This window comes from Sturnira hondurensis, unplaced genomic scaffold (genome assembly GCF_014824575.4).
Source record: "Sturnira hondurensis isolate 20B ecotype Veracruz unplaced genomic scaffold, ASM1482457v3 Scaffold0006413, whole genome shotgun sequence".
NCBI classification, from domain to species: Eukaryota; Metazoa; Chordata; class Mammalia; order Chiroptera; family Phyllostomidae; genus Sturnira; species Sturnira hondurensis.
Window position 1 is genome coordinate 2,784,461 of NW_028079044.1, and position 15,852 is coordinate 2,800,312.

A 15,852-nucleotide genomic window follows, 5' to 3' on the forward strand; every position below is an offset into this window, starting at 1 on the left:
GTATAGATATGAAACGATTCCATCAAGGAAGTTTTCTGAAATAATATTGAATTCCTTTATTTATTTAAATTATTTATTTTTTCTTGACAACTTTAGGTTGAAGATCTCTCTTTTTCTAAAGAGTACAACTGATTTCTTTGAACTGATTTTATACTTTTTACTGAAAGGCATAATTCCTAGTTTTTATTCTAAGTTCAATAATAAAACTACTACTAAATCCATGTATATTTCAAAAATATGGGAAGATGTTAGAGCAATATAGTATTCATACAATTTTAACAAAATTCATATTTCATTTCCCAGTGTTATTTCAAATATATTTTAGTCTTTATTTAAAATACACAACATCATGTATTACTTGCATCAGTATTAAAATAATCAGTATTATTTTCTTAAAATTTTATGGATAAACATTCCTTGGGGAAATATAAATATAAATCATCATATAATCACAATACAAAAATTATTAAACATACTAGTTTGAGGTTTCTGTAATTCAGCCTCTTTTCGTATTTTCTAAGTGATTTAAAAAACTAAAAAAAAATAATCACACAGGCAGATTAAAATGTTTATGATCTGTTGGTGATTTGTGGTATTTTTATATGCTTAGAAATAGTCGCTTATCTATCCAAATGATACAAATTTTCATTTAATTCACTCTTAAATCTATCATGAGTATTTCTTAATAACAATTTATAACATTTTGTAGACTAAATAAGGGAACTATCTCTGTATCAGATCTTTTACAAAATACGCTCGACATCTCCAATGGTTTTTACTACCACCTTAGTAAGAATGGTATTTCAAAAGCATTCACACTCCTCATGCTGGATTTTCCACTTCTAAGGAAACTCGACTATATTGCCAAAGTTGCATTATAAATAGGGATGTTAAATTATGACTGAATAAACTTTATTGCAATAGTTTACAGCCTAGACTCTGAAAATCTTGTCAGAATTTTTCACGGGATGACAGTGTTTGAGGAGAGAGGCATTCGTGCTTATTGGGGCATTTTGAAAGCTCACTGGAATGCAACTGAATTAAAAGAGAAAAGAACCAAAACGTGAATCTTTACGGTATGATTAAGGAAATGCAAAAGAGGTTGAAACTATACTTAAAAATACTTTCAATCTTAAGTAACATGCACAATATAAACGAGACTGATTCTGAAAAATGTCAGACCTGCAGGGAAATATCATCTTGATCAAATGCATACTCACATGCTATTAAATTTATAGTATAGAAAAACAGAAGCCTCACGCAGAGCCAACATTGGAAAAAGTAATCACTGATTATTTATTTTGAAGTTTTAATCTATTTTACTTAAATAATAAAACAGATACATACAGCAAGTAAACAACTATATTGTCTATGAATGAATCACAAACAATAGGCTAAACCTTGCTAGTGATCAACGTATAATAACATGAATTGATCCTTATTTGAAACATCAAATCTTAGTAACTTTACTATTTATCTGTAACCTCTGGGGAGGACTTTTTTCCTAAGAAAGTTGTCATTCTGTAGAAATGTATATTATTTTTATAGAATGATTTTGTTTTAAAATATTGCAGCAAAATAAAATATGCCACATGCTTGATTTTGACATACAAATATTGGTAAATTAATTAAACAAACCTGTTAATGATAGAATTACATAATTGGATAGAACATCATCTTTTCTTCCATAATTCTTTACTCTACCTAGTTCTTTCTGCATTTTTATCATGAAGGGATTTGTATGAAGAATCATCACACCAAGACATTTAAGTTCTTTAAATATATATTGAAATATGTTTAGTTTGTTGGATTCTATAGGGAAAAAATGTATACCTTTCTCAGAATTCTTTGAGAGATAATTTTTGAAAAACTTGAATAAATACTGCAGGCTTATTTAATTGACACAGCATATTATGAATATACTTACCATTAATCATGACGAAGTACTGTATGCTTTCATTCCACTGGCCAAAGACTTATTTTTTAATCTAAATGTATGCCTCTTATTTACAATCAGTACTTTATTCTGTTTTTATAAATCAAAACATTTAAAACTAAAACAATGGGCTTGAGATAATGTAATATTAAAGAATCCCCCCCAAAAAGAAATCACTTTAATGAAGAAAAAAATGGAGAATCATGCACTGTGTCCTGAAACTGCAAATACTCTCTAATTTAAAATTTAGATTAAATCCTAAAAAAAGGATTATATTACTTTTCCATACAGAACACTGAAATAAGTACGCTAAGGTTCATATGGGATGCTGAAATCCATCAAGGATTGAAATTAAGACTGAAGAAATTTCATAGACTTGGGGGAGTTGGGATAGAAAGTACATGTGTTCTATATGAAAAATCACACATAATCCAGAAATCAACAAATGCTCAGAAAAAAGTTAACTTACCGTCTAAATTCGAGATGTACTTTATTAATGCTAAGAAATAAAAGGCAAATGAGAGTTGGAAGCAGAAAAAGTAAACAGCACCCACCTTCTACATTGTTGTCTTCTGAAAGCACAGGACAAGGAGGGAGAGAAAAGGAAAAACATTCATTAAGCAGCATGCAGACTGGACCTGGCCTTTGCATGTCTTCCTCATGCAAGGCGCGGAACACAGCATGCAGTTCTCCATCGCTACCATTCCAGGGGGAAAACAAATCACGGGAGGCACGCTCTCTCCCAGTGGCAGCATTTAAAAAAGAGTGACACTACATTTCAGTGATATTGGTATGTCCTGAGCAAGGAGTTTTAAAGTCTCCCACTGCCCTGTGCAAAGCAAACACTCTTCCATGTTGCTGGCATGGTTTTTCTAGGCAATATTTTTAAGCTTTTTTATGCCATTCTTACAGATTCTACTTCTAAATTCTTATTTGGACTTGGATGAAAGAAAAATAGCCATGGAGTCTCACCTAAAGATATTCCAGTTCCACCAAATACGTAAATCCATTTTCTATCATGGCCTTTAAGTATTTCTAATACTTCAATTTCTTCCCTTAAAGAACCACAACATAAATGCGCAACTAAAATCTAAAATCTAACTGACTCCCTTAAAGGGCTCATATTTTATTGCAAATGATGACAGTTTACTGTAATTACTAAAATGCTAACTTTTAAAATGTTAAGTAGAGAAAGCAATCATTGCAAGGGAAGTCGATTTGGAAATGGGCATTAGGCAAATTTCATCAAGATCTATTTACTTTGTACTTTTGTTTAGGGTGTGAATATGAGTGGAGTTAAGATAATGACACTATTTGGTAAACCTTCCCTTGTATTTCCAAATATCTATATAATATTTGCATATTTATTTAAACACATTCCCATGTGTATGTATATATATATATATACATATGTATATATACACACACACAAACATGCATATATGTAATCAGATTTGCATTTCATCAATGTAAGTGAACGGGATTTAGACTACTGATATGCATGAGACAAGGCAACAACTCTCTGAGACACAGGGCTTGGTACCCAGGTAGGAAACATAAGGGAAAACTGTTTCACGGGACTAGGGTAAGAGCAAGGTTTCAATACCGATCAGAATTTTTCCAGTAAAGTATTTTCATGTCACTAAAATCCCAGTCTCATTCATAAATTTATTTTAATTAGCTATAGTTTTTAAAGTGGTCCTTAATCAGTAGTGTTTTTAAAGAACAAAACAATAGCAGTACAAAATGGGAGAAATACAACTATAAGTGAATCACTTCACAAGGTTTAACAAGTAATTTTTTTAATGGTTAAAGATATTCATGAATTAAAAATCATCAATTTTATTTAAATTATATTAGCTGGAAACTGTAGTATCGGCACAAATACAGGCACATTTCCTCATGTGGTATTAATATATAATAGAAAATAGCTAGTGGATAAATGTGGACAATAACACCTGTAAAAAATACTTGGTTTGCCAGAGTTGATTTTAAAAGAAATTTTAAAAATCATTGAAATATTCGGTATATGATAGTCATTTACTGTGTGCATCTGGTTTGCAATCTACCAAATAAAGGATTAAGCTGAATTCATTACTTTTCAATGGCAACTCAAACATGACATGGACACAAATATTAAAGTTTTGTTTTATTGCTGTATATGGGAAATCATACAAATATCCAGGTTCTTTCAATATCTAAGATACACTTTGGTTTTATGTTAATTGTCCTTGGAAATTCTATTCCACATTTAAGATGAATATTTTAGTAATATTATTTAATACACAGAGAAGTAACAAAATCAGGTCGTTTAAAAAAGGAGTCAAGTGCTGGGAAGGCCTATAAATTACTGTAGCACTATTTAATTTTTGTAAGCAAAATACTAGCATATATGGCTGTGAGTAGTATAATCCCAGCAAGAGGTTTTGGTAATAGTGCTGCATGAAAGTCTAATAGGAAAAGAAAAATGAGAAACAAACCAACAAAATAAAACCGTCCCATGCTTCATGTCAATTTTAAAAATTTGCTAAGTAGGATATTAGAAAAAGAAGTTGCTCTAACAAAATCAAGGTCCTCAATTTGCTCTCCAAAAGTAAATCCTCATTTCACTGCTAAGGCAAAGAGCCACAGCAGGTGCCACTGACCCCACTCCACCCTCCGGCATTTTTCTGAGACCCTATTCATAAGGAAAACCAGGTTGACTAATGGGACTCTTTCTATTCAAATCAAAATCTTGTTTAAGCTGTAAACAAATCCTAACTTGACAATTTCTGGGGGAAAAAATGGTCTAAGGAGACTGAGATGTGTAAAAAAGCAAAGTACTAGGGTAAATTGAAGGGTAATATATTAATTCCTATAAAAATAATTAAAGAAGAAAACTGGCTTGGAACAGCCTTGCCCTGTGTTTCCATGTATTTCCAGATTCAATCCCAAGATAAAAAAAATTCACTTTTTTTTTCATTTTATTCTATCGCTTTGGTAACCATTTCTAGGTTTTAGTTAATTTAAAGTTTCTTAACCTAAAGATGACCCCATATTATTCCAGAATTTGGATGCAGCTATGTAAGTGGTGGTAGCTCTAGTGTTTACAATCTTTGTCCAGGTAGTTTTCCTCTTTCCTTTCTACTAGGCATTGGGACTAAAGAAACAATATCCTGTTTAAAAACTACAGTTTTTCAGATCACTCCGACTTTTGTTCTCTCTGTGGATCCCGTGCAATCAGAACTATTTTGGATTTTCGCAGCCACAGAGAGAGGTACTGAAATCGGCAACCCTCAATGTATAAAGCAGTGTACTGGGCTTTCCTGTAGTGTAGAAAGCAGTTTGCCCAACCCTACCTGTAGACATTGGCAACTTAGGGAAAAGCTCTCGGCTTGCAGGAAACCCTGGCTTCTTAATTCTGCTGCCCTAAGTGCTGCTCGAAGTGAGTCCCTTAACAATCAACTTTACTATAATGATCACACCACCCAAAAAGATCACACTCATTTTTTTCTTTGGATTGTGAAAATAATGAATACAAACCCAAGAGAAGACCCCTTAAATTTTAGTTTTCTTTCAGATTAGAAGTGCTTCTTTTACAAAATGGGAATTAGCACCAGAATATCAAGCATGCTATGAATGTCGGTGGTGCTGATGTGAAGAGAAGCTGCAGGTCAAATCGTGTGCTTTTAAATCACTTCTAAAGAGCATCTCCACAAACGTTTTTCCTCTTGCCATCAGCCTATAAGATTGCAAGGACAGTTCTATATGACAAAAGAAGTTTGTCACCCCCAAACTTGGGTTTTCCTTCTCTTCTTTGGTTTCCTTCCTTCTCTGCTAGTTGCCTGTGACTGGCTCCCTTCATTTTCTTTTCAGTCAAAGAGCTCTCTCCTTCATCAAAAATGCCATTAAGGCAGGTGGCTCCCCACCCACATCCATGCCCTCCAAGGCAGGGCACAAAGTAGCAAAACTGGTGGTGGTACTATCAGCCAGCAGGAGGAATGCAGACTAAGATTCTATTTCCTCCTTTCTTCAGCCACAGAAGGCTTGCTAGCCACTATCCTTGACTTTCTGGTCCTCATACTACTTTTCAGGACATCATTCCTCATTTTGGAGAGTAAATGCCAGCATAGCAGTCTGGTTCTCAAGGTGGCAAAAGGTGGAGTTTAGTTTTCTTTTTTTGTTCGGTGTTAGCAGTGAAAGCCTTTAGAAAATCTCAGTAGTCTGGGAAGGCTTCAAGGCCTGGGAAGTGGAGGACTCACTGAGACTGTGGACTTGTACAGCAGTCAGCTGGGGGAAGAGAACTGCCAGCCAATACCATGAGGAGGTTCAACAGAAAAGAAATTAAGGAAAAAAGAATCTGCCTAGTTTCAAACATGTTTTTCAACAGATGGACTCAGACACTGAATTTAAATTCACTTAGATGACACTCACATCCAGCCTGTTGAATCCCGGTCCTAGACTATGAGAACCAAATAAAGGAGCTAATTTTCCCCTCTCTCTTTACTGCTCCGGAGAGGAGTGTTAGCTCTAAATCAGCCTGCAGCGGAAGAGGTGCTCCTGACACCGTAGTTGGAACTACAAACAACATTTCCCTAGAAACATGACAAGCAACATTGGGCTTTTGGTTCAATACTACGATTCAAGTATGTTATAGAATTAATGAGTCCTTCATGAAGTGGTTTGAGAGGTTTACTTTCCCTTTACAGCATTGTTTCCATAGAAAACTCGGGTAAGGGTTTCAAATATTTTATTAGAAGAACTTTTGGAACAGTACTTTTATCAGCTGGAGACTGTGTTTCTGCGTTACACAGGTGGCAGTTCTGTTACAAAGTCTGTGGTACACAATTCAAAATGCTCCATCTTGTTAACGCAGAAAGGGAGGAAAGGAAGAACGCAGGCTAATTATATGAGTGATTCATTCATACAGGGCTTTAGCTGTTCAATGGAATGGATAGAAATTAATAGTTATTAGTCAACTTTTAAATATATGTGTGCATACATATAGATGGCTCACATAAACTATACTGTTTAAAATTTCAAATTTTATTTTCATGAGAAGAGTTAAGAAGATTTTGCTTTGCTTTTGTAGCCTTAATTCTTCCCTACATCTAATTTGAGAGTTAATACTTCTATATTCATTTCAATGGCTGGACTTCAGAAAAGAGCACTGCATTTAACATTGATGTAAGAATTGTGATAATCACGGTCTACATTGTGTGTGCTCATGTCACTTACTTTTATTAGTTTATTGCTTATTGAGAAATAAACATTTTCTGATATGAAACTGACAATTAGCTTCAAACAGGGTGTTACCATGTACCTTTCTACCCATGTTCAATCACTACTACATAATTCTTCAAAGAAAGCTGATTCAGTTGAGTAGAGCTTCCTTTCTAAGAATTTGAAGTCATCATATGTTAGACAGTAGATCATGAAAGCTCTTGAAGTTGTGGGAATAAATGTAAATACATCCAAACCTATTTACCCAACTTATCATCCTTCTAATGGTTACATGGATGTGCCAGTACTCAGATGTGACTTTCCAAATGAATAGGTGACATCCTTTGCCTGTGTGGTACCAGATGAGACTACTCCACCATGTGTCCTTGGTTCTCCAATATTAAGGTGCAGATCAGATGAACTTCTGCTGAGGACACAAGTAGCCCTTCATTTGAGAGAACTGTCTAATATATGCTAGATTTATAGTTTTCTTAATAATCATTTTACTACAGAAAAATTTCTTAAACTTTCAAATGCTTATGAATTTACTCATCTATACTCAGAATCTCAGATTAGTTCAAAACAAACTCATTTAGCAGCTCTGAGAAAAAAGAACATGTTGTCATTAAATTAAGGGGACATTGCACAAAAATACGACTAAGTAAATCCTATTGTGCAAAGAAGTACTAAATTTAGAACTTAACAAATTAGATTTGCATTACTGAATATGGTTCATGAAATTTAAAACTGACCTGCCAACTATACATATATTCTCATCTATAAGAAACTTTGAAATTTTATTTCAAAATAAAAACCAATTCATGTTATCTTTAATTTACTAGAATCTTTGCACATATAACTAATAACTAGAAAAATGCATTAAATATTAAAAGGACCTTTCTGTTCTTCAGAGCTCTTGGTTTTTCATTTTCGTTAGTGTCTAAAACTCAAGATACTTACATAGTTTTATAATTTATAATTTGATTTTAAAGGTTTGAAGAAATCACTAAAAGCCATTTAGAAAAGAAGGGAGAGTTTTTGTCTGTTTGGAGAATTTTTTAAGGTTTTTTTTCCTAAATAAATTAGATAGTATGTTAAATTTTTACAAAAGTCTCTCAGAGTTGATTAAAATGTAACCAAAATGAACCAACTACAAATGTTTTAAAGGTAGGGCATTTCAATAGGAGAAAGATGGTCATAAAGAAGTTATTTCTCCAAAGAGTGAAATCATTTAGTCTAAATGCACCTGAGATTGAAATATATGAAATTACTACTTTCAGATAGAAATTGGTCAGACATTCATATGGTTACATTTAATATGCAGTTGGTGTTTTCCTAGAAACTGCTATTCTTTGCTGCCTAAGTATCATGCACTAACATCAAATTATACAAAACATTATTTCATGCTTAAGAATCAATCTTTGGAAAGTAAAAAATAATCAGAGTGAATTAAATTTTCATGTGTTTTATAAAATGTTACAAAAATCTCAAGTAACTTGTCTCAAATGTTCGAGAGAAATATATACAAAAATATACTAAGACATGGGTAGTCTTACCCCTTTGAATGTACTTTCGTGAATATTATCTTATACAATCTTTAAGTGATCTCAACACTTAACTCACTGTGACTGGGTAAATTGCCCAAGATACCCAAATAGAGAAAAGAAGATTCAAGAGTGCACAGAAAGTACTTTTAAGACTTCTTGTCCAAGTCTGTGTAGATTTCAAAGATCATTTTTAAAAAGAAAATGAGCATGAAGAATTCAGCCAATATTGGTTACTACTGGACTTTCTACTAAGGCTCTGCCATATTACTGGGATCACTGCCCGTGTCTACTATCATCCCTTTTCAAATGATAACACTATAAAGGAGTAAGAAGACTACATGTATTTACTGATCCTGTTGAAAGAAGGCAGAAATATTTTAGGGGAAACAGTTCTTTCTTAATTGCATTTATGTGTTGGTTTTATAAAGTCAATGAAAAATTGTTTAGTTTCTTTTATTGAGGAAAAAAATACCCCAATATACTCTTATTCCCTGGAGTATTAGAATAAATTATTTCCAAGAAAAGAAGGGTTTAGAAAATCTTTGCCCTACTTTAAGAGCAAAAAGCAGATTCAGGTTAGTAAATATGCTTATCTATGGTCATTCTAACCACTAGAAATTAAAAGAAAAAATATTGCACAAATTTATTGCTGTTTTTAAAATTTAAAGGAAAGTGTCCATTTCTTTCACAGGACATTACATTTTGTTAAATATCTGAAACAAAAAGACACTTTCATTGCAAGTTAAATATATGAAAGTTTAGGAAATATAAAATTTGTCATGTAAGTATATTTGCCCTTCCCTTTTAGTTTTAAAATGAAAATACTACTTTTGTTTCTTTTGCATGCAAGCTGCATAGTGAATCTCCTAGGAACTGAGCAGCAAGTTCTAATCTTTTAAAATTTGAATCAATAAACAAGTAGGAAGAAAAACTTAATACACTTTCAACTATCAGTTTTGTTTTTTTTTTAATATTTTATTTATTTATTTTTAGAGAGAGGGGAAGGGAAGGAGAAAGTGGGAGGGAAACATCAATGTGTGGTTGCCTCTCATATATCCCCTACTGGGGAACCTGGCCTGCAACCCAGGCATGTGCCCCGACTGGGAATCAAACCAGCGACCCTTTGCTTCACAGGCCCATGCTCAATCCACTGAGCTACACCAGCCAGGGCTCAACTATCAGTTTTTAAAAATAAAAATAAAAATATGCAATAGGCTAAGAACACAATAATTTGTTCACAGGCACAGCCAATTCTATACCTTTAAAGACTTCATATGTGTAAGGGTTTGGACTAACATCTAGTACTTAACTAGGTCCATATAAATGCAAAACCATGTTGAAGTAGGGGTCATGAGCTTGAATAATCTCTCTTTTATCTGTTGATTTACTGATGCCTAAAACCAAATCACTACAAATACAAGCTTTTAAGGTAACCTTATAATTCCCCAACTTATCTTTTTTTCTGACATGGTCATTCACTGCTTACAAAAGCATGCTGAAATACAAAAAAAAACTATTTTTGGACCCCTGTAAAGCATATTAAAATGTTAACTCCATCATTCAAAGTAGTTCATTTTATTTTTTTTAAAAACTGAATAACATAAGTATGATAAAACTAATTATTTCTTGGCATTTGTATTACAGAGAGCATGCTTTCTTTTTCCCAAGACGACTTCCAAGCTGGACGGTTAAGATTCCAAATGATCTCATCAAGTTCTAAGCTGTCACATGCTGCTTTAAAATCTGCGGTGACACAATGGTGTTGTGCACACTTCCACTCACCAAGGCCACTGGGAACACCAGTGCAAGAGCACGTTGCTCTTTCACACACACACACACGTGACCATTCAGTACGTTCATGAACAAATTAACACTTACATATTTTTCTCAATAAAAATTATTTTCTTCTATGAAGTTTACATGGACAAAATAAGAAAACTGCTTACAACAGATTCTTTGATAATACAATCAATAGCAATATAACTATAGTTGATCTTTGAACAACAAGGATTTTAACTGTGATTTTTTTCAGGAAATATGTAAATGTACTTTCTGTTATTATTTTCTCTTTCTTTGGTATTGCAAATATCTTTAATTTTCTTAATAGCATTTTTCCCTAGCTAACTTTATTGCAGGAATATAGTACATAATACTTATAACACACCCAATTTTTGTTAATTGGCTGTTTCTGTTACCGGTAAGCTTTTGGGGAACAACAGGCTGTTTGTTTTTACATTTGGGGGAAGCTATCCTGCATTTTGCCTACATGGTAGCACCACTAACACTTGTATTGTCCAAGGGTTGACTGCAATACTTACTTCTACTGAAAAAAATGTATCTACTGATAATAAGTATGATGTAAATTATCAACTCCTTTTTATCTTTCCCTTTAATTTTATGTCTGTCAAAAGAGAAGCATTTTCTATCTAATTTAGTAGCCACAGATACATATAAAATTACATTTCAATTAAAATTCATTACAATAGAATAAATTAAAATTTCATGTCCTCAGTTGCACTAGCCAAATTCCACATTCTCAACAGTCATACGTCCCCATTGGCTACCAGACTGGACATCATAGAATATAACCATTTCCATAATCACAGAAAGTCCTATTAGGAAGTACTACTTTAAACAACCACATCTCTAGCAATATCTTTTAATATAAAGCTGTTCATATAAAGTATATGTTCCTTGTTACTTCTGTTCATAAAAGGAAATAATTAAACTTTATCATGGTACTTTCAAATGAAAGCCTAAGTGTAGATTAGGCATGGTTATGGCATTTGTATGCTGTGGAGGACTGTGTGATATCTCCAGTTTATTTTTTTATAGTTTTTTTTCTTATTTTAAAATTTATTTAATTATTTTTCAAGTACAGTTTTCTGTCTATTACTCCCATCCCATCCCACTCCCCGTGCTCCCCCCTCCCTCCCATTTCCACCCTTCTCAGTTGTTGTCCATGTGTCCTTTATACTTGTTCCTCTAAATCCCTCCCCTATTTCCCCTGAAACTCCCTCCCCCCCCCCCCCCGCCGCCCCGTCACTGTCAGCCTGTTCTTTATTTCAGTGTCTTTGGTTATATTTTGCTTGCTTGTTTGTTTTGTTGTTTAGCTTCCTGTTAAAGGTGAGATCATATGGTATTTGTCCTTCAATACCTGGCTTATTTCACTCTAAAATAAAAACAAAAATTGGAAAACAGCTCTCATAAAAAACTTTTCTGTTTTGAATAATTTAGACTCTGATTAATTACCCTTCTCATCATATGTCCTTTCTCTTAAACCTCACAGATAATGATGAGAAAATGTTAAATATGTTTTGATTCTTAAGTAAATTAAATAAGCAATGCAATATAACTTCTTACTCCTGATTTGCCCTGCTTTCCTCAGTATTCTCCATTAGGTTTAATATTATTTGTCATAGACTTTATCTGGAAGTCTATGACAATCTTTTGTATAATAGTTTAATAACAATAGTAGTTTTTAAATTAGTAAAAAGAAACCTTCATCCTACAATCTCACGTAATGAATTCCCTTTAATTATAATAAGTTGAAGATTTCTTTCCTATAAAATGGTTCTCCTATTGAGTAAGGCACTATGGGGAAATAAACCAAATAAATAAATAAAAGGATCAACATTTCTATAACACTGAAATATAGCAGCAACAAAGAAGGATAAAAGGACAAAAGGGGCAGCTCAAACAGAGTTAATTCTACAAAAGTGCAAGATCCTGTTAAACAGCCATTAGTACATGATAACAAATGCACCACTGGATAGGCAAATGAAAACTATGAGTAGGAAAAATGACTCTGAATGTGGAAGCATTAATTGTGAAATAGTAAAAAAAAGTAATAAAAACATCAAGGAGATAAAATAATGGACTAAAAAGTTGCACATAAAGAATGTATTAAGCTGTAGAATACAAATTTAGAGTAGATTTGTTAAGGTTATTTTCAGTATTTAAAGAATGTAGCGTGGCTCTTAAAATGAAACATTATACTTCTATTGCAGAAAAGTGCCTTTTTCATGACTGGTTAGTGACACCCAGTCTCTACTTCTAAATAGTAATGAAAATGAGGCAATATAAGAATGAAAACAAAAATACATTTATATTTATAGCCTCGATACCTTGATGGATAATATTTAATCTAGATATCCCAATGAGCTGTTTTATGGTAAGAAAATTAAGTCGTAGAATGACAGATGATTTCCAAAGGGTGCTGAGGTCATTGGGCATCTTAGCTCAGTCCCCAGCATCAGAATTGTTGAAGATTATACAACATAACCAAATACTTTACTTATTTTCAAAGAAGAAGAAGTGATATATTGCAAACCCAGAATCAGCATCCTGATTCAGTACCTATTATGGACTGAATGTTTGGGTCCCCCCACTCCAAATTCCTATGTTGAGAGACTACTTCCCAATATCACAGTTTTAGGAGGTGGGGCCTTAGAAAGGTAATTAGGGTTACAAGAGGTAATAAAGAATGGAGCCCTCTTATTAGTACTCTTCTAAGAGTCATGAGAGAGCTTGCTTCCCCTCTGTGCTTTCCACCATGTGAAGAATCAATAAGAACTCATCAGTCTTCAACCTGGAAAAGGGCTCTCACGAGAACTTGACTATGATCTCAGCCCTCTATCCTCTACTAGGACTGTGAGAAATAAATTTCTAGTGTTCATAACCCACCCACTTTATAGTACTTTGTTATAGCAGCCTGAATAAGAAAATACTACTTCAGATTTATTACTAGGTTAAACTCAACTGTACATAAAACAAATATGCCACAAACACTTAATAGATTTCTGATATTACAATGACAAGAAAAAAATTGTGCGATATATAACACTACGTGGAATGGCTAATACAGTCTAACAAATATAGCTTATGGCAGAACCTCGTAGCCTAGAAAATGTGTACCTTATAGTCTGAAGTAAATTATGTTCAAAATGTGCTCTGTGGGAAGTAATACTCAACCCACAGGAAAAATATGATGAAAAAAAAGAGTAGAAAAGTCATTATTTTCTTAAATACTAATAGGCGGCTTCATTTTTTACTTTTAAAAAAGACTTTCTTTCTTTATTTACTTACTTATTTATTTATTTATTTTTAGAGAGAGGTGAAGGGAGGGAGAGAGAGAGGGAGAGAAACATCAATACGTGGTTGCCTCTTACGTGCCCCCTACTGGGGACACGGTCCACAACCCAGACACGTGCTTGACTGGAATTGAACTGGCTACCTTTGGTTCGTAGATTGGCACTCACTCCACTGAGCCACACTAGGCAGGGCTACTTTTTAATTAATACATTTCTCTTAGAGTAGTATGAAAAATGTTCTGGATGAAGTTTGGTTGAGACAACAGACTTGATAATTTTCAATGGAACTCTTAATATAATTAAATCAAGCACTTTAAAGTATGCAATGTACAAAAACACTCAAAATGAGGAAAAATGATTTGAATGAATTGCCAGAGTCAATAAACACACTGAGTTCTCAGAAACTAGAAATCCTTGGAGAATCTCAGCATTTCCCAACAACATGCACTACTTTTTAAATATTTCATCTCTCACTGGCTCTGAACAAGGAACTGGAAAAGACAATGAGCCTGGAGTTAGGATCCTTCTAAGCTCCACCACCACAAATCTGGTTAGGAATTGGGTATGCTGCTTTGAACATTTTTTTTCATTTTCTCATTTGCTAAATGTTTAACTTATTTCACAAAGAAGCTATGGCTCACAGCAGTTAAAGACTTTAAAACCACTTATTAAATAATGACAAATTGTAAAGCATTTCATTTATAGATCATACCTGTTTAATGATGTTAGCCATGGCATTACTATAATTAATGCTTTCTCATACAAACCGTAAGTTGCTTAAAAGCCCTTTAGTCTTTCTTTGCTCAGCTTCTAGCACACTGTGCACACAGAGAAGTTGCTTAATACACGTGTTTTAACAAAAAGTCCATTTCTTATCTTATAATCCTAGTTTCTATGAAGCTAGAAATGTGGGATGAGTATAAGTAAATTTGTTTTCATAGGCAGAAGTTATTTCCCACATTATGCTGATTTTAGTTATTATATTCTCACATCAGAAATAACAACTTTAGCAATTGAAAATATTTTTATTTGGCCAAAGGTAATTGAAGAATTTTTGTTTTACTTATTTCAATGATATTTCTGTTGAAATATCACTCTGAGGAAGTTCAAGATTCATTAGTTGAGCACTTTCAAACTGTTTTCTACATGAATTGTTGTTTGTCAAGTAGAGCTTACGATGCTGATGATGAAGACAGTGATACAGCAGAACACAGCCATCATTTATATTCACAAAATTTTGTGTGATCTTATTTAATTATCAAAACAATGACACCAATATTATTTAAGAGGAAACTATTAGAATCCAATGAGGTACAAATAACATGTTGTCTTCACCAGTTTATATGCAGTTCTTTGCACAGTGCCTGGCACCTATTAAACATTCAATAAATATGAAAAAAAATTAAAAATGAGTAATTTGGCCCTAGCTGGTGGGGCTCCGTGGATTGAGCATGGGCCTGCGAACCAGAGGATCAGGGTTCGATTCCTGGTTGGGGCACGTGCCTGGGTTGTAGGCCAGTTCCTAGCGGGGGACACTGGAAACACCATGCATTGTTCTTTCTCTCCCTCTCCCCTTTCCTTGACTTTTAAAGAAAAATAAACTTTAAAAAATGAATAACTAAATGATAGAAATCACGTCTTCTGACCCCAAATTCTATGTTATTTCCTCTATATGATGGAGATTTTGCAAATTTCAAATTAATCACGTATATCCTAAGGGCTTATCAGCATAATCCTATGAAGCAAATTATTTTAAGTTAAAAAAAAACTTGGAATTCAAGTAACCCAAACTAAAATAATGGCTTCTTATTACGGAGTATCTTTTTTAAAAATCACCTCTATGAAATACTAGCATCATATACTGAATATAACTGAATATTCATTCCATCATATATAAGATATCAACAGAAACAAGTATTTTTAGTAAATTAAATTATTTTAATGAAATTATATAAACCAAATTTTTCATAATTTTAATACATTTTATGATTTATTAATTATAATGAGATGGTTGAGCTCACATACTTCTATTAGATTGGATGTGAATTTTTAACACAATTATATCAGTGACATT

At 33.2% G+C, this 15,852-nt stretch overlaps 1 protein-coding gene across 23 annotated transcripts in view; it reads right to left on the reverse strand.

Moving 5' to 3' along the window:
- Positions 1–15,852, reverse strand: part of NRXN1 (neurexin 1) — a 1,091,189-nt gene that overhangs the window by 976,026 nt on the left and 99,311 nt on the right. For 15 of the 23 annotated variants that reach the window (XM_037047877.1, XM_037047871.1, XM_037047867.1 and 12 more), the window contains exon 2: positions 2,491–2,508. The exons of the other annotated variants lie outside the window; for them this stretch is intronic. In XM_037047877.1, coding sequence (XP_036903772.1) covers positions 2,491–2,508 — 18 coding nt within the window. The remainder of the gene's footprint in view (positions 1–2,490; positions 2,509–15,852) is intronic. 23 annotated transcript variants of the gene reach the window in all.